Here is a 19,860-nt window from a genome sequence, read left to right as displayed (position 1 = left end):
TCGTTATTCGCCTCGGGCAGCGCATTATCACATTTCTCGAACTAATGCAACATCGTGAGCAAATTAGTAACCATTTCTTTTGAGTATGACATCTGATGACCGTTTACAAAGACTATGATCACTCATTCGAATTTCATTAGGGATATGACGCCGAATCTTACGAAACAAATTGACTCATTCCTGCATAAATAATGTTTACACATTTACAAAAATAAACTGACGTTGTTTATGTGTTTGCTTGCAGTGGAGCAAATTCACATTTATACTGCATTCATACACCAGTTGATTAGAACGTCCCAAGATATATTAGCTTTGACATAGATAAAATATATACAAACTCACATTCGCTAAGAATATATATGGGGAAACAGGCTAAAAGAATGAGGCACGCTACATTTAACAACTCCATTGTCCAATTAAACTAGAAAGTCACGACTGTGCAAATAAAGTCCAAAAAACTAACTGAAGATTGACACCATCGTTTCTGAAACGTCATAACTTATACCATGCTCTATAAAATCCTATAATTAGACCCAGAAAGGGCTTAATGGAACCCTGATTAGCCGCAACCAAAGGATTGTGTCCATCATTCACAATCGAACTTACACAGCCATGCCAACATTGAGTGCACAGCCGTGCCCAAATCACACCCGTCAATCAACTTTTGAGGCATCCACATCAAGCTTCCAAATATTCTATTTTTTTTTGAGTAGAATCCAAATCGGCCAAAGCGGTTTGGCATGAGCCTAAAAGTATCCGGACAAATTCTGTGGCTGCCTATTTGCATAAGCCTCGTTGCATAACAGACATATAAGCATATTCAGTTTCAACCTTCTGGGAAGTTGATTTTCCAATGTGGAAACATAATTTAAACCCTTTTAAAAATAATATGAGAAAATTAAAGATCAATAACTTCAAACATTCTGGTGGCCACGCCGTTTGATATGAATTCGAAGATAGCGAGTATCGTAAAGTTTAGCAGTGAGCTGGAGTTTGGTCGACATGCCGACAAAGAGGTTTTGCTTTCTAAAGTTACTCAAAAAATCTGGTAATGACATGTCCATTTGAAGGCTTAAATTCCGAGCCTCCTCTAATTCTTGCTTTGATTTTAGTTGGTCCGGCTTGGAATCACGCAGCGGACCTCTAACAGGTGAGATTATTTCCTTTCATCGAGATGATATGTTGGTCGGCAAATCTGCTGTTTACTCAGCGGTGTTTCGCTGCCAATAGTCATCTATTCTGTAACTATGTTTAGTTCATCGACAGCCAATTTTCTCTGTGTTAAGTGCCTACTCTTATCACGATACAAGTAAGCGTCATATCAAATTGCACAAAATACTAGCAGGTCTTCACGTTTAGTTACATACATTACATACATACATACATTTATTTACATATATATATATATATATAATCATATATTCATCATTGTAAATAATATATTAAAGGGCTTCTTGAGAATTAGCTTGAGATAGAAAAACTATATATTCAAAAAAGGAAAACTAAATATATATCGTGGATATAACTAATAACAGATAGCGCTTTTCTATAGAGAAAAATGTTGGTAGCTCAGGTAGCGTAGATGGTCGCTGACATGTTCGCTGAGCTGGGCAATTTGACTGCAGACGTGGTTGTGCTACTAACTCACCGCTACACACCACTATGCTCTGCGATAACGCACTGAGGAAGTCACCTCGATTGGTGATGAAACGCTTGCAATTCAATTGCCCAGCTCAGCAAACAAGCCAACGACCAGATAACATTTTGTTCAATATGTGAAGTATAACTTGATCTTTTTATTTTCCTCATCAATGATCTCCTTTATTACGATAACGCTGATTTCGAATACAGCCGCTCTCAGGACAGAAAGAGGCGCATGTTTTTCGCGATATTAAACAAAACCGTAACGACTTTTTTATTCTCAGCATAGATTATATTAACATGCTCATCTTTTTTGTTTAATCTCTCCGGAACGGCACAATATTGCGCAATAACACGGGACGTAAATTTACTCCTGCCAGTGGTTAATATTTATTCTTTCTTGCTTGGCCCTTTTATATTTTATTCGTGCAAATATTTTGTAAAGCTTTTCTCAGTGGTTAAATCGCCACTGGATTGGGTAGATTAGAGGAACACTTCCAAACGGAAGTTTCCCTCTGGGCATTTTCTACCCAGTGAGTATCATCACAAGAGCTCAACCAATAACATCGATCGTTGAGCAAAACCTGAATAGTTCACACAAAAGTATTCAAAGCACGTCCATTTGGGCGAGGGGCGTGCTCATTCAATGACATATATGTTTACACGCTACTTGAGCGTATATCCAACTGGCTTTGCCGACACCCGCTTATCGGATGTCAGTGTGTTTCCCATGTGACCGCCTATATGGATAAGTAGAGTTACCCAATCGCCAACTGACCACAGGTTCATGGAATTATTTGATCTATCGGAGAATATATTCTGCGGAATGGATCTGCAATAGAATAAAGTATGCAAATAGTTAAGTTCTTATGTGTCGACTTTCACCCCTGACGAATTGTGGTTAGAGGGAAAACTAAGTACAATTCTAGTGCCCTAATAAGGTGCTTTCCGACCGAACACCTTAACACATTCATATAGTTAACTGACAGAGTTGACGAGTTCTGCACTTATTAGCTGGTGTGGCATATTTCAAAAGATTGTGCAGAGCAAAAAGTTCCCGCCTAATTGAACGCTGCGGCAAACCTGCGCTTCACATATGTCTATCGGACAGTTCTCTTAAGGGAACCCTTTACGAGTGTATTGAATATTCGGTCAGCAGCAACTAAACAAAAGGCTGCGCGATTTATTAAACTTATGAGTACTGTTCTTTCTACGTGAACAAAAACACTGATGGGAAATCATTACATAAGCTTCTATGCAGGGCAAATACGTTAGCAAAACTATGTTATCTACTCTGGCTAACCTATTACTTCTCGTAGAAACAATCTTTTACATCCTGCACAATACCCTCATGATGGGCATGCTAGCTGTGCAAGGTTTTAGGAGAAATTAGAGAGAAAAACAAAACTCGTTGGTCCGCGTGTTCGTCGTTGCACCGCAGATGAATGAAGCCGGAGCACGCTTTGTTTTCAAACGGAATTCCGGTTTGTCTAGACACGAGTAATTTCAGTATCATTGACCTTCTGGATGATTGATATACCCATGACATATGGGTCCTTTGCATGAAAGATACATTCAATTCTGTCAGCGTACTTCATGTCACCAGTGGTATTCACCGACATGTATACATCTTTATAGATCCATAACATTTTTTAAACTGCCACATATTACGCTGACAATCTTGTATAAAAACGTTGGCAGACGATGCCGACTAGCAGTGGCATTATGTGACCCTACCTCATCAGCAAATGAGTACACCTACAAATACGGAAAACTAGGCTTAACTTTAGTACCCACCGGTGGCCGCCAGTTATGAAGCTAGAATTATAGTGTGGGTTTTTTAGTAGAAATGAATGTATTAACTTTAACAGAAAACTACTTTTTATGTTGGTTTAAGCGTCTTTAGGCCAAAGAACTCTTGTTTATTCGTACTCAACCAACAAATGGAGCTCATTTATTGTCCTATAAAAGAACATTTTCAATACAAACTTCAAATTTGAAATGATGTGTTTTAGTTTCTTTCAATTTAACTAACGTGAAGAATGAATGCGACAACATTCCTGACAGCTTTCTTCCATAACGCGCTAGATTTCCGGCATCATTTGAGGACTAATTAAACTTTTTAAAATTTGTCTAACATATGCTTATTTTAATTGGTGGATTTCCGAATATGTCAACTGGAAAACAATATTACGCGAAGAGTCAGAAGTGCGTCTTGTTATTTCTCGCTGTTAGTTTGACAATGTCCAGAACGTGCTTGTCCTGAGGGCTTTATCGTCAATAACTGGGAGCACAAATAGTTCTTTGTATGAAGTTTGTAATTAGCTGTCCACCAATTTTCTTCGTAACCTTTTCCACACGGAGCAACATTCTAAAATCTCACCAACTATACCGGTGAAAAGGACGAATATTCACAAAAAATGGGAAATTCTTTATAAGTTAAACACAACTGCTTGTGCTAAATTAACCTAAAAACGGACACCAAGTACGTGTTGTCGCAGTCTCGGAGGCAAATATTTTCCTTTACATTTGGCACAAATAGTTGAATCGTATCATATTATGGGTGAAATTTTGTTCCAAGAGCATCTTTGATCTCTTACATTCAAAGACTTATGCTCTTGACCGCCGCACGCTGTCTCACTTTTACCACAGGAATCACTTTCAAATTTGTTATTGTTTTATTAACTGCGACCGCATTTTTAGGTTGGCATTCACCTCTATTTACTACTGTAGTCGGATTAACTTTACAGTTTTACAAACTCAATGAAAGTTCTCGGACGTGCGATGCGTTGAGTATAATGGATAGTCATGACATCTACAGTATGAAAGTTCGATTTTTCTAGTTGAGATCCCGTCACGTCGAGAAAGGCAATCTAAGTGGAGATTAGACTGTCAATCAAAGTTCAGCTGCGGCAGGATCGCTGAACAATGGTAATGTGTCCTCAAACAAAGCAGGAGTTTCATGTCGTTATTGGGGTCTCCTATCCGGTAAACAAGCAAAAAGATGAAAAAAGGGGTATTTCTGAAAAAGACAAGCCGATTAACCTTCATCACAAGCAACCCAATTTTCTAAGGTTACTGAAAACTGTTTGTCAACCCATGAACGGTTTCGCCATTCATGTAGCCCATCAGGCAGACGCAGTTCACGATTTTCCGTCAAGCTTATTTTCTACTTGAAACCAAGCTGCATGAAATCAACGAGAAACACTCATTTGCATACCAATTTGTTTTTCGACGGGAGGCCCACTTGGAACCCGGTTGGATCTCAGTTGTGTTCTACTGTTGTGACAACGATCACGATGTTTTCTCAAAGGCAGCATATAAACAAACATATTATATAGACTCCCTTCGGACACTGACTGTGTTGTATATGTAATGTGCACTGTTAGAGTTCCGTTCCCAAATGTCCTCTATTAGACATGAAGATACGTAGTACCTAAGGTAAACAAACGAGCGTAAATTGTCCAGCTTCAAAGAGTACAGAGCGGCTTTTTTTGGCAACTGGCTCCGAGCTGTTATCATCTCTACAACGTCTTAATTACTCAAATTTTTCTTCAATATTTCCATTGGTATTATAGTAAGCAGCATGGTTCCTCACCGACTGTGTTACCAAAAAGAACAACTAATAGAACACTGGACCGGCATCTGATTAAATGTACTTGGCAATTGTATAATAATAGCTTAATCCTTGACTCAAATTAATCTCACCCGAAAAAGAAAACGCTGAGTTCGGATTTTAGACAAGTAATGCAAGTTACCTGTTGCGTCCCTGTTTTGCCCAAATCATAAGATATCTTTAGGCATGGGCGCCGCGGTGCTGTATCTTCGCTCAAGTTTCGTCAAGCCATACCAAGAGCCTCCTGGGCCGACGTGAAAATATGACGATAACAGCATATCAGTGGTCATAAACGGCGAGACCTTCACTCTGCTAACACTCATTTTAAACAGCGTTGTTGTCATTGATTGGAGACTCAGATGCAACTTACTTGGATCTATCGTATGTGGAATGCTTCAGCTGAATGTGCTGCGGGGGGCTGGTTAAAGTTTCAGTTAAAACCATACACAAGTCATCAGAATTTTTGGTACTACTCAGGTACGAGTTTCGGCAACCATGTCTACGTAATGAGCCACAAGGTAATCAAAACCAGCGATTGACACTCTATGGTTTTTAATAAACTCATAAACAGCATTTAGGCTAAGAATTTAGTACAGACAAATAAAAAAATGGTCTAGAACTGGAGTGAATGCATTTGCTGGTAGAAATGTTCAAATTGCTTAGGTTTTAGCTCAACTATAGGAGATAACTTCGTGCACTTATCTGAGGCATGCCGTTTACCAGAGATTCGTACATCCTTCAGGGTACGAGTTATATGAATCAGCCGAAACGGATGCTTTCTTAAGCGTTTGTCATCCTGGAAAGACTGTGCATAAGGCAATAATGGCACAAAAGCGCACAGCTTGTTAGATGTTGAGAAGTTCCTTATGTTTGTTTCTGGACATGCTGAGATTCGGCAATAAGAAAACATACCGTTGCCGATGCCTTAGGAGTTTACTGGGAAAACTTACGTTCAGAAGCAAGTAAAAACTTTAGTATTTTCGTCCTAACAATTTTTTAAAACATGATATCGGGGGCAAATCCTCAAAAATTCTGGTTCGCTGTCCACCGGGTGGATTTCAAATTGTATGGTAGGACAAACAAAGATCCAAACGGAGCCGAGGTCTGAAAATTTAAACCAGTATATTTAACCTTTCAGATGACAGCTACTAAACTCGTATTTTTGCAGTGGACTTATGCCCACAATATGGACTATTCATATTTATTTAGTGACCTCTCCGTAAACCTAAAGTTCTTGCAATGGAAGCTGTTACTCGCCCTTTCGCTGAGATCACTCCAGATATTCTAAAACCTACGGAAATACTCTAGTCTAACTACTCAAGGCAAGTATCCTTCATCTCCTGAGGAATACCCATCATAAATGAACAGCCCTTCCTTCACTCCGTGGCGTTAACTTTCAAGTTACTGCCAAGCAAAATTCTGTGACATGCAAAGAGTTTCCTGTTTTTCTTCGTTCTTTCATTTATCGAGGGCGTTCTGTATCCCTAGATTACCCGAACTGAATAGATTGGATAAATAATGTGCAACTATCGGAAAGATGCTTATCTGATAAAATAAAGCTAACATCTTCAGTGGGTTTTCCAGGTTCACTGCGTTTGACCAAATCATAGCGGGTGAATAACCAACGAAATAGGTGATCGCCTTACCAGTGAGCATGAAATTGATGCTAAACGCACTGTATTGCTTATTTTATCCTTAGCAGTAGATGAAGAATAAAATTACCCTTCTGCAATAGGAACTATGCGATTCCACATTGGTCGAAATGTTTACATTTCGATGAACCCGCTGATGGTTGTCGATGTGACTAGGTACACGTTGATGCTATCATCAACCGTGTCGCGTGTGGACTGAATGCTCATGTGCGGTTTGTCGAAATCATGCAAAGTTAGATCCATTCTCACTGCCTTGGTAAACTAGTTTGTATCGAACTGTTAAACAACCGTCATTCATTTAGTCGTACAATAAAAGTCAAATTGTAGTAACATTCTTACAGGGTTTTACAAATGGTTACATCAAAATTGCTAACATTTGCTGCACATTAGAAATCCCGAAACCGCATTACATTTTAATCAGGGGTCAATTTTTTCGATTATAAGAATACATCTAAGTTCCCAAAGCCGAAAATGTATGGGATAGCATTAACCGTGTGTTGAGGATCAAGACAGGATGTGCCAACTCCCCTGGTTTTACAATTTATGAGTTGGTGTAACATGTCTCGGGAAGTTTATCTTTCAAGAATAGTTTGTTAAAATTCTGTGACATCTTTTCTAATTGGTTTTCTATGGCTTATTGAAACCTGAGCTGTCTACCCGGTCATATGTATTCCGAGGAAATGAGTTCACGTTGATTCTTTTATGAGCTTCGAGTTCTGTTAGCCTCTAATAATGCAATCGATTTTCGGAAACGTGACAATAACGTGCATCTTTTCTGATTATTCTACAGCCACTGCAGTCGACGTCTAAATAAATACTTCAATATCAACCAGCTATTTGTAGATTACACGGGGGTAGGAAAACATTATCTTCTTATAGAATTGACGGGGTCGAAAGTCCGTGAAATTATCTACTAGAATCATTATTAGCTACTTCGTTTGTGATTTGAGAAGCGGAAACAACTTAACGTGCACAGACAAACAGGTTCACTGAGGTTTACCGTGTTTCCTAAAGCTGATTGGTCCAACCGATAGGACACAATAGTTGCCCGCCATGTCCAAAAGTGTGTGCGTGCATGCCTGCATCTGCCTAAGGACATACCAACCTTCATTCATACACAACGTCTTTTCCAAGCTAACATATCGCATCCAATTCGAGTTTTATTTAAGTTGCTCGCCAAAGGACTGAACGTTCATTTGACAGCAGCGATGACTCGGTTCCCAATTGCTACGACTGGAGGGGTATACTCTGTTTTCTGAGGATAAATCTTTCGCAGCTGAAACAATCAAAACCACTGTCTTATTTTCACGGACAAGCGTGCGAGAACCGCTGGATTTATCATGCACGCGTCTGATTTCTTGCTCTTTTGAAGCACGCTTGTGTAAAAATGCAGTTGGAACAAACGCGAGAAGTGATTTCCAATCGCACGGCTGTCAAAATCAGTGACACGTTTTCCACTCAGTCAGTGGGTGTGAGATCAACACGCAAAACGAGGGAGGAGGCTGGAGCAAAATCATGCGAACCACGCGTTGTTGAGAATGACGGAACTAGACGAGTTTGCTCATCCACGGATTCAGGTCGCAGTAGCATTAGCAGTAGCCAGACAAGCAACTGCGAGGAAACGCAAGACAAAACATCCAAGGTAACGTTGAGTGACATGCATACTACGGAATCGATGCCAAAAACGCCCATTCAATCCACAAAAGGGGAAGAAAAAGAAGTTGAGAAAGAACATTCTGAAGATATTGATATTTACGCTGACGTAACGCTTATCTCCAAATCAGTTGAACCAGTACGAGTAATCTCTAAAATTGGTAAGCAGTGTGGAAAACGAATGCAACGGAACAAACCTGGAAAATCAACAAAGATCGACAAATCTGGCAGTGCAAAGGCAATGGTGAGTTTTTTGTGTGGCATCTTCATACCTTTCCTAAGCTGTGCTCGTAGTTTGAAACTTCTGTAAGTGTCAACGAATAAGTTTTCAGGATTTGAAACAAATTACCCGCGGAAAACAAGTCCTAAAAAATCTTCAGTGCCATAATATTAGGACGGTCGACGGGACTAACTGCACCAACCATAGAGTCACCTAGGTTGGTGGGGAACGCGTCTCTATAAGGGCAGACTTGCAACCGCTGAAAGAATTTGAAACGGCTCTGACGATGAATCTTTCAACATGAGACACTTGGAGTCTAATTGTCTGAGCTGCTCTTGCGAAGACTTACGGAAAACGTTTATTAAGCGCCTAACACTAGCTGGATCTACTCGCCATTGCATCCTACTGACCCCTGTACCTGAAACCAGTTATTGATCCGCTGTGTTGAGCATTTGCTCCTACCACCGCAGCAGAAAAACTGACTACGGCCCACAGGAACCCAGATTGGTGTTTTGCTGACAATTGCTCGATGCGAAATCCCAGTATATAACTATATGTTGAGTGGTTGGCGCTGCGGAATGGGGCACTCATTTTGAGAACATCCTGACTGATAAGCAGACTCTATATTTAGTTAGCAGTAAAAGTCGAAAGCCCCCAGTTGACACTTTTGTTAGTGCTTATAAAACATAAGAAACAGCATCCTTGTACCGTTTGTTATGCTTGCTTTTCTATATGACGAAATCATAGCCTTTGGACTGATGTGATCTAATTCGGAGGAGTGGTATATGGTATTGTCAGTGTTAGCGCCAAATCAGATCGGATCATGATGTACATGGACAGTCATACGGGACATAAAAACGTCACTTTATTGATTGGAATGTGAAGTTATAAAACTTGAGAACAACATTAACCGTCAAACACTTTGGTGAGTTTTTCACACCCTGTTAAGAAGGAATGGTGGCAGAAGTGGTGTGAATAACAGCCATGTATTCAGGAATGAAATAGCGTCTTGATAGGGGCGATACTTTTTTTTATTTTGGACCCGAGATTTAGACGTAAGCATGAATAAAAATGAGTAAATCTTAGACTGCTGTTTATTTACACCCATTCGGGACCTCGAAGTGCTGTGTTTGGAGTGGCATACGATTAGGATACTTTGGAGCCTTGGTGAAATTCTATTTCGGACCACTTCCGAGAAAAATGAAAAATGGTAGACAATAAAAGCCGGTTTAAAGAACAACTTTCGTCATAGTTAAGGATACTTATGGCTTAAGGTACAACGTACAGGGTTTTCGTTAATTTTGGTTTTATGTTATGCACCAAGAGTTCAAATAAACTTCGAAAGTTTATTACACCATTTGGACACTTCCCAAATGCATCAAGCTATTGGACATGACTAGCACGTACTTACAGAAAAAATTGAAGTTTTTCTATCAGCGAATGATGACTCATTATTAATTCCTTTATCGCTACACGCGAACTCACATTCGTAGACAAATATGTACAAGTAGCAAATTTATGACAAAGCTGAGAGCACCATATCTTCACATGACATGAACTCAACATTAACAATCGTATAAGAAATCGTAAGCAAATATAATGAAGGGTAATTATTTCGCTGTCGTCAACCTTGGAACCAGCAAATTTTCAATCTCCCGGATAAAGATTCAACTGCACTTGAAGTGACGGACACCAGAGTTTGGAATCAAATTCCGATCGTTCGCTTGTCAGGCGAGTGGTATGCAAACAGAAGCGAAGTACTAAAACGCTATCTCGGAAAGTCATGTTGTGCTGGTTAGAACTTCAACCATGCTGATGAGACTTTTGGTGGTTTGATGGGCATCATCTCCACAGCTAGTGTTTCAAGCCGTTTGCATTTTTGCAGTCTAACTCGCGCTGTTTTGTTGCCTGCTACAACTTATCCTTTGTGTCAATTTTTGGCTAGCCAGTAATCATTTACTGAAAACTCACTGTACAGGATTTAAGTCAAAATAACTTTTCAGAAAAGCAATAGGTCAAGGTCAATAGGAATAACCCTTTAGTGTCACACTCAATACGGCTTCATTGTACTTTCATTCATTAAGTTACGCCTTATCAAGAGAATGAATCGCTGTCATTGCCATAGCTTTAGGGAAAAAAACGGATTTTTCGACACGGGCTGTTAACTGTACCGAAGGCAAAATCGAAGACACTGAGCCACAGGATGTAAAATATGATGAATCCTACACTCTCTGACAGTTTGGTACTTCCAGATAAATCACATACTGAGACAGTTTGGAACAAATTTTCCAAATTTCTTCAATTGTACTATGTTTTCAAATGACTGAGCACAACGCAGATCCATTAGATACACTATTTCGAATTGTTTGGAAAGTTGTCTTATTCTGGTATAAAGTTAAACAACGGATAATTTGCTTGGAACGACAATAGGGGCATGTCTGGATCAAAGATCGATTTTCGATTGTCTTACTAGATTATCGTTAATCCACTTACACCGTGCGCATTTACTGCAATTGCTGTTGTAGCGAATTGCGAATGTATGTGTTACGCATGTGCATTCACATATTTGTCTTCTTGAACGATTCGACAAATTTGGGAGATGTGAAAAAAACGGTGACCTTCAAATTGCCAGACCAGCAAACTAAATGCGCCTCTTGTACAACGTCATATTTAATCCACATAAGCGAAAATATGTTACACCAAATAAGCATTCGCATACCAAACACCCAAAAATTTCCAAGCAAATTGCTTACTCTTATATCAGCTTGCACAGTTTCACAAACAGTGGCAACATCCACATTTCACAAATATAGTGATTCAAACATCCTAAGAAGTATGTGATTATTCTAGATTAGCAACGGAAAAAACGAAAGGAAAGGAAATCCTTTTTTTCCTCATTTTGGGACACACTCGTTCAGAGCTGCTTGGGTACTTTACTGTACCCTCTTGTGAACAATTCACTTTTTCCTGGTAAGAACAGTCTCTACCATTCTACTCACATTGTAGCGTGTAGAATAGTAATTCTCTGAAAAACCTCTATGTCTGGTGTTTATTATAGGTACTTGATGGAACACACATATGGCGTTTAACAATTCAATGCAGTGATGCTCAACCTTCCCTTTAAGAATTCCTCGTAGAGCGATTACTGTCCTTTCATGTGCGTTTAACTATCAGCTTTCTAGATTACCCGAAAAGATCAGCCTGTCGATTGACGTGTTGTGAGCTCGGTTACGCACTCATAAGTAATTGTGGCCAGAGGATCTTTCACATTTCCGGCTGACCTGATTGTTATCATGCCTTCATGTGTTATAACAACCTAATCAGCGTGGGTGCCTTGCATTATATGAAGCAAGGGGTAGTTCAGGTAAACCTCCAGAAGCTCTGACATGTGTCACGGCTATGTACCCGTGTAACTGTGGATACTACTATGAGACATGCGAGTAGTATGTGGTTTTTTCGTAAGTCCCGTTCGCGTTTATTGAAAAAAAAAGGTTTTTTGCGAAATTTGTGGAGTTGCATTGTAGCATCTGTTTACATCTGAGTGATGGCCAATGAGTATCCAGGAAAATTCCAGAAGGCACGTTCAAGAAGATGGCAGATACTCAGTTTTTATAAACAAGATGCATATAAGAGTTTTGCTTCCCTATCCAATAGTCTGTAACTGTTGGGTTGGTGCTTTCCAATAAATAACTCCACAGCCAAGGGCTTCCTCTGGTTAGGTTATGATTACAGTGTGTTCCGTTCGTGTGCGCTTGCCAGGTCAGCCTCAACATAGGACACTACTGACTTTTCACCTAAAAGTAACGTTGCAGTCACATTTCTGTCAACGCAGTCCGAGTAAGACATTCAGCTCCTTAAATTTAACAGTGTTTTGCATCATACTAGCGCATTAATGATGTTAAAATCTGGGGGTTCAACCGTACTGCTTCTATTTCTCTCAGATCGATAGAGGCTGAAGTTCAGTTTATTGTAGGATTTTTGTGCTGCCCGGTCCCATTCGTTGTGGATTCGTCTGATTGCAGCTGTTTGCATTTAAGTTGCTAAGAAAAACTATGGATGATCAGCCTACTGGAATTGGTTTGTAGAATCTTTGTATAAGGTACTATAGAAAATTCTGTCCGAAGTTTTGTGAAAATTTTAAGACCATGGCCATTAACAGTAGTTTATCTCTCCCCGCTAACTTGTCCCTGTCACGAGTTGAGGATTTACTAAGCAACCCAGGAGTGTTCCAGTATTACAAAATGATATAGATCAGAGCTTCGGTAAATATTTCTAGCTCGATGGAATTAGTCTTCGCCGCGTATTCGGAAACACCTTTGGAAACTTTCTGGAGGCTTTGTAAATGACTTGGTTATCTAACTTACACCTTACGCCTTCAACTTGATTCGCTTGTGGGCGTAGTCCGTCCACATTGAATAAGCGTGATGGTTGAATAAAACTGCAGCTGGATGTTCTCATATTGACGTAGGTGAGAAGCAAATCACATCTTGCAATCGCCCACTCTCGCCTGACCAAAATATTTTTCTACCAATATACTGTTCAGACGGTAGCACAAGTTAGTCATTTTGTTTGTAGGGAGTTGACTTTGTTTCATCTGGATGTGAATAGCATCCATTTGACCGTGACTCACGTCCGTGGCGTGAGCAACTCAAACTCCAAAAATATATTTGTGAGCACTGTTCCGTTTCCATCACATCACTGAAAGACTGGATGAAAACTAATTTCATTAGAATGGCTGAAAATCATTGTGTGAGTAAACAGCTGCTGGTAAATCGGAGTGGTCAGACTTTCGGACGAAAAATGAGTGCATACAACTCATTGTATATGCGTATCACACACCTAAGGGAATATGTCCCAGAGGCAACCAAATTAGGACAAATTGATTGGATGCAATAAATTTAGCTGGTTTAGTGATTCAGTCGTTCACGTATCGGTGAACTTGATGCAAATAAGTTGTTCCACGTTATTCCATTTGGACTGAACGTCAGAAACTTCTTTGTAAATTCGGAGGGGCTGGTGTTGTACGAGTTAGCAAGCAGCGAACGGATGTGTATTTAATTATTACAATGTCGAATAATAAAACAAAACCTTTAAGTAGTCACATGAAGGGATTTTCCTGTTTATCATTCCTACTTAGTTTGAAAACAGTTATAAATCTTATATAGTTGAAATATCGGACTAAATGTCCGATATAGATAGGCTATACATAGCAGACCATTTTAGGGGATGATCGCCTAGTTAGGATCCAAAACTGACACTTCATTTACCCATAAGATTGGCTGGCAAAGTATACCCACGATAAATGTTTACGAACCAGGAAACTGTTTCATCCTCTTGCATGAAAGCATCAGTAATGCACTACTCATAAGGTTGCTGAAAATTTGCCGACAACCCGCGATCAGTTTCGCCCTTCTTGGAATTCGTCAGGCAGGCGCAGTTCCTGAGTTTCCGTCAACCTTATGTTCTACTTGAAACCAAATCGCACCTAATTAGCGACTATACACCCACTTGAAAACTAATTTGTTTTTTCGAGAGACTCCCCTGGAACCCAGCAGAATGTCTTCTTTTATGATGTTTCCAAGCCCCAAGAAGGGCGAAACCGGTCGTTGGCTGTCGGCAAATTCTCAGCAACGTTATGAGTAGTGCATTCCAACTATACATGTATCGCGATATCTCGAATATCGGAGCGAGTGGAACATGAGGCTGCCTGGTGCAGTTACCTGGATACATCACAAACGACAGATTCAGCTGGGTTCCAGGTGAGTCTCCCGAAAAACCAAATTTGTTTGCAATCGAGTGCATATTCGCCAAGGCATTAGTAAATTTTCAGACCAACCGAATTAATTGGTAAGAATTACTTTTTCCCTCCAGTTCGCCGTCTCCCTATAAATGGATGGGGCGTGTGTATGGTTCTACGGCAAGCCGTCTACAAATGCCAGCCAAAAGGTCACGTCACCGTCTCGTCTGCGTTCCGCTCTGGTGCGTTTGGCTCTCTTACTCCTTCCTTTCAGATGATAAAAATTTCTCTGGCCAGGCATTTCTCGGGTGACAGGCATGCTTGAGTCTACCCCTATTATAGGACGTAAAGAAATCTATCATTAAGTTTACAAAGACACGCCTCACATTTTTTGCTCCGTCTGGTTACTTCGTCAGTGATTAGTAGCACTCATGGCCCAGTTCCTATAGGGGTTTTGGATACATGTTGAGAAACATGGCACTGAGCGAGTGGGATTCGTAGCTCATTTTGATTTTTAACGTTTGCAGTATCATTCATTACCTGTAGTACATATATATTACGGTAACGCAGTCACTTTAATTCTGTCAATAATATCTACATTAGTATGTAATGAGGGCTGGGGGCCTGATTCCTTCCTAATTAATGTTTCAAATTACCGCCGTTGTATTAATGAATATATCGCAAGTGGCACAAAATAGCACGTGTAACCTGCTTTCCTCGCCTAAAATGCCTAATATTCATTGAGCACAGGCAATCTGATCAAACATGGGAGGTCATATTCGTCGCGAGGTTGGCACCTTTGTAATCCAACTATAGTGTGCTGGCCGGTGTGAACGCAACAAATAACCCGAGTGCATACACCGAAAAAGGTTTTTGATTGGAATGCTGGTTACTGAATTCAGTTGACGGCCAACTAGGAACAATCGTAAATGTTACATTATTCCGTTTGTTCTTTTTTATTGCTTGGTATTCGCCACACCCTGGTTAATGTACGTAGGCACTTTGCTGCACGTCACCTGATCTGTGCAAATCGTCAAATCCATCGCGTTGGGGATTTACTTTTGATTTATCGAATTCCCCTACCAATTCGGCCTATTTCTGTCTGTCAGATTCTATCATCAACAACTAATGCACTCGTAATTTGAGCATATTAATCCTGTGTATAATTTCGCACCGATCTCGTGCGTGTTCACTGTACTCCTGGTTGACCAGTTTCTGTTCGAAAACAGCTCAAACTTGTTGAGTTGCTTGATCATATTTTTTGGGATTGTGCCAACTTTAAGACTCGTACAATGGCTTAGTCCAGCCAAGAAATTGCTCACCTGACACATCCTTAAAGATCATCCACCTGGCAATATCTTTAGGGTACCACTGTATCTGCATGTGTGCTTTGATATTTATTTCTGGAATAGAATTCAAAAGTTCACTCGAACTTTCAATAACCAAGGTGACCCGCAAATATTTGGGAGTGTGTCATGCATCCTGTCAAGTCACGAAACATAGTGTGTTCATCCAGATACAATAAATTAAAGTAGATATTTTCATCGTCGGTAATGTGTATAGAAATGGCCTTGCTGAATCATTTCTTATCTTGATAATTTCCATCTCTTCAGGCGTTACACCTGAAGGCTGTCATTTGATTTCCGGAGCATATGTTCACTGTTTCAACATTTCAATCAGAGCATGCAAAACCGCAGCCCATTTTTCCGAGGTTAGGGGGGTAGATGTGTAAAGCAAGAGGGAGAGCTGTGTCACAGCTCTTTCACCTCACTGAGGTTATCATCCACTCACGATGGTTGGATTGAATAATTTGCACCATACGTCTTGGTTGTTAACATTGTGCAGGTCAGATTGTTGCCGGTCTAGTAATTTGGCTCCGTCTATCCAATTAGCAAGGACCCATGGTTAGAAAAACTGAACATGGCAGGTTGCACAAAGAACAGGTAGATAAGACAAATTGCATTCTACGCTATAGAGATACTCTTTTTCGTTTGTACGAGGAAGAAACGAATCAGAATACCTTTGGTCAGGCGATTATTTAACTTACGAGTCAGACAAAGAATGCACATTTCAGCTTCGAAGATGCAGTTCACCAAAATCATGACACCATATGTTCCTGATTTACTTTTTACTAGGTGCAGTTGAAGAAGACAACAACGATAAAATTGATTTCAGTTTTACTCGCAAGGCTGGTGAATTGAGGCTTGGACATTTTGTGATGACTATTAGTTGCATATTATTTTGGTTATTTTTCTCACGTCCTACAATACTGTCCAATACTGTGGAGCGATCAACTTGTGTTTGACGTGGTTACTTTCAGCTCGAGTGTGATCCGCGATATGCTACACGCTACCACAAGCCACCTATATCGGGTTGTTTTACTATTGTTTGGTTGAGAAGCACTTGTTTCAAAAGCCTGATTAGAAAGCTCAAGAAAATACTGAAAATTATTTCCAACTACAAAAGGTTGACTGAGCTCATAAGTAGACGAATACAAATAATTTAATATTCGGTAGGCAGTTTGCAAACTATAGTTGAAGTGTGATACTGTAGTACACTGCGCTCATCAAGGGTTATTTTTATTTTTAACGAATGTTCGACCCGTGCCATCTGATGAGCACGCAGATGACTCGTTAAAGTAATCATTCTGTCTGAAAAACTGTCAAGAAGTGAGAGAGCCCGCTCGAAAATGTGGGGAAACTCTCAGGTTGTTTAGAATATGTGAACAAACGCGACAAATTCCACCAGAGTTACTGGGACAGGAGAATACATTGGCCAGCCACTTAGCAATGCGATTAGTTTCGGGACATAACTTAGAGCTCTTGGGTCGAAATGGCATTGCATTCCGTAAGCAACCTATAACAAAACGCGTATTAGATGGATAGCCTGAAAACACTCTTCAGCTGCAGTTTTGCACCCAGACTGGACAGGTGTGGATCAAACGTTTAATGCGCTCCAAGTACGTACACTTATCTACCATATTGTTCAGAATCGTTCCATAATTAACTGTTGTCCCTATCTTGTCCTCCATTTTAAGGCTTTGATATCTGTGGTGACTTGTTCCTCCTCTCGTGGAACGCAGCTGAATCTCTGGTTTATGGAGCTGCATTACACTAAGTGTCAGGAGAGAATGCCTGCTTGGGAACTAAGTTTGTAGAGCAGATGTGTAGTGTGGTGGAAGACACTGGATGCGTTCGTTTCTCAGCGTGACCTCCTCTTGATGTCGTAATTCTTGCTTGACTATCAAATATATTTATTGAAACAGGGTTGGAATATGACAAACGTCTGTATCATCACCCATACTCCAAGTATTGTAAATGTTTATGCATGTTTTGACATGATATGTGGGAATATCACTAAGGTCTTTTGCACACTGCTTCAATCAGGGTTTGACTCTCACATAATCCTCGAGGAGCCTCACGAAAAAATGGACGCGGAGCCCGTCAAACGTCTGCATTTAAGGCATGCACTATTGAGTGTTCTGGACATCATCCCGTGATAAGTGAGTATAGGCTTGTCCTGTCCGAAAAGCTGTCACACAGATGAGAACGAGAAGTAAAAATAGGCTATTCATCACCGTATTTTCGAAGGCAAAGTTACTCCGTTGCAAAACACGTAGTGCGCTGAAAACGCCGAGCAATTTTCATGTTCGATATCCCAAAGAACTGACAATTATGCAGAGGTATCTTTGCTTAAGTTTCACATAAAAATAATAGATCAATGGATTATTCATCCATAATCGAGCATACCGGTCTGATGTAATCTGTTTACTCCATAATAGAGGCAAAATATTCAATTGTTTGGATTCTCTTCAGGATTTGGATTTGTTGGTTGATGCAAACGTATAAAAATCCTATTTTTATATTTAGGATGTTTCAGAAGAGGACTAGATGGAGTCGCTATCACTTCGGAGAAATCATTTACGGTTGACCTAAAAATTAGAATTTCCTGGGAAACGTGTCGGCAAAAAAGAAGCCAAAAAAGTGCAGAAAAAGATTAGGACGCTGATGACGCAAAAATGCACAATATGGAATTAGTTAGAGAAATGCGAGATACATTTTTACACATTCGTTTGGCATCAAATGCAAATTCAACTGAATTCCACTTTGATTCCCCTATTTGTGGTATTCTTCTTCAGAGGATTTGTATGAACTTCATAAATAGCTTTTCTTCAAATTAGAAAAGTTATTCCAAATACTTTTCAACTTTCGGATAAAGTGTTACGCATGTGCAGCATAAGTGATAGCGATTCATAATTCATACTTGTCCAGTGCATCTATATTCGGTTTCAATGATTGATTATACCAAGTTAGTTCTGCTGATTAATAACTTGATTGTAGACAACCGAACGCCCAAGGAATAGGTGAACGGCACTGCCGGTAGTTCATCCACCTACCTAATTTCCAAAATATATACACAGTTTACCCGTTTCATAAGGCGTATAATTCCAGACAAATTAAACGGCTTTAACTCCGAAATTTTTCTCGGTCGGTGGTTCGGGACTAAACCATCGAAAGAAAACCATGCAAGTGTGTGTAAACCAAATGAAGCTATAAGCCGAGTGGACGATTGGAGGAATAAATAAATTAGTTGTTGATATCTGAGCCAAAATCTGTTATGAATGGCACTATTTTCTATGCCATTTAAGTTTGACCGGTTGTTGATATGCACTCACTTGGATGAGTGTCTCTTCCTTCGTCTTGTCCCGTGATGTAAATTCATATATCAGCCACACCATAAAACACTTTCAGAAGTCTTTAGGTTTCTCCGCAGTACTCGGTTAATAAGTATGCGCATGATCTGCGGGGGGAAAGCCCTGTGAGAGAGTTTTTATTAAGGTTACTCTAATTTGTTGCAAAAAATAAAAAGAGCGTGAACTGCAGTAAGTCACAAGCTAAAATCACAAGTCGTTTCTTGCACAACTTTGAGTGCATGTAACCGAGCAAAATTACGTTAAGGACGGAGATGTGACTTTCAATCGACCGTACGCTGGTAGTTCATTTAGTAACTGGGTATTACTCCACTGGCAGAGTGTCTTGTACATCAGCTTTTATAAATCCGGAAAAATCGTGCTGAAAAAAGACGTGATCCCCATAAAGATGCTTGACTGTAATGTCAACATTTTATTCGAATGAAATCAGCTGTTTTGATCCAAATACTCACCCCAAAATAAAATTACAGCTTATAACTCAAGATTGTAAACTTCAATTTGTTCCAGTTCTGTTTTCTGGCGTGATAGTGGACCAAGTAATCCAAACAGGGTTTCAGAAAAAAGCTTTGACCCTAATTGGTCACTGTTCTACTTTCAGAAATTATCAATTTTCTTCAAAAGATTAATGAG

At 39.9% G+C, this 19,860-nt stretch overlaps 1 protein-coding gene across 1 annotated transcript in view; it reads left to right on the top strand.

Annotated features, from left to right (window-relative positions):
• Window positions 1-8,033: 8,033 nt before the first annotated feature.
• Window positions 8,034-19,860, top strand: part of T265_06119 (hypothetical protein) — a gene marked incomplete at both ends in the record, with an annotated part of 47,526 nt that continues 35,699 nt past the window's right edge. Inside the window, one exon of the mRNA XM_009171305.1 lies at window positions 8,034-8,806. Coding sequence (XP_009169569.1) covers window positions 8,297-8,806 — 510 coding nt within the window. The remainder of the gene's footprint in view (window positions 8,807-19,860) is intronic.

The sequence above is a fragment of the Opisthorchis viverrini genome (assembly GCF_000715545.1).
Source record: "Opisthorchis viverrini unplaced genomic scaffold opera_v5_120, whole genome shotgun sequence".
NCBI lineage: Eukaryota > Metazoa > Platyhelminthes > Trematoda > Opisthorchiida > Opisthorchiidae > Opisthorchis > Opisthorchis viverrini.
The sequence above is the reverse complement of the archived record's forward strand: the minus strand, read 5'-3'. Positions and strand labels throughout refer to the sequence as shown.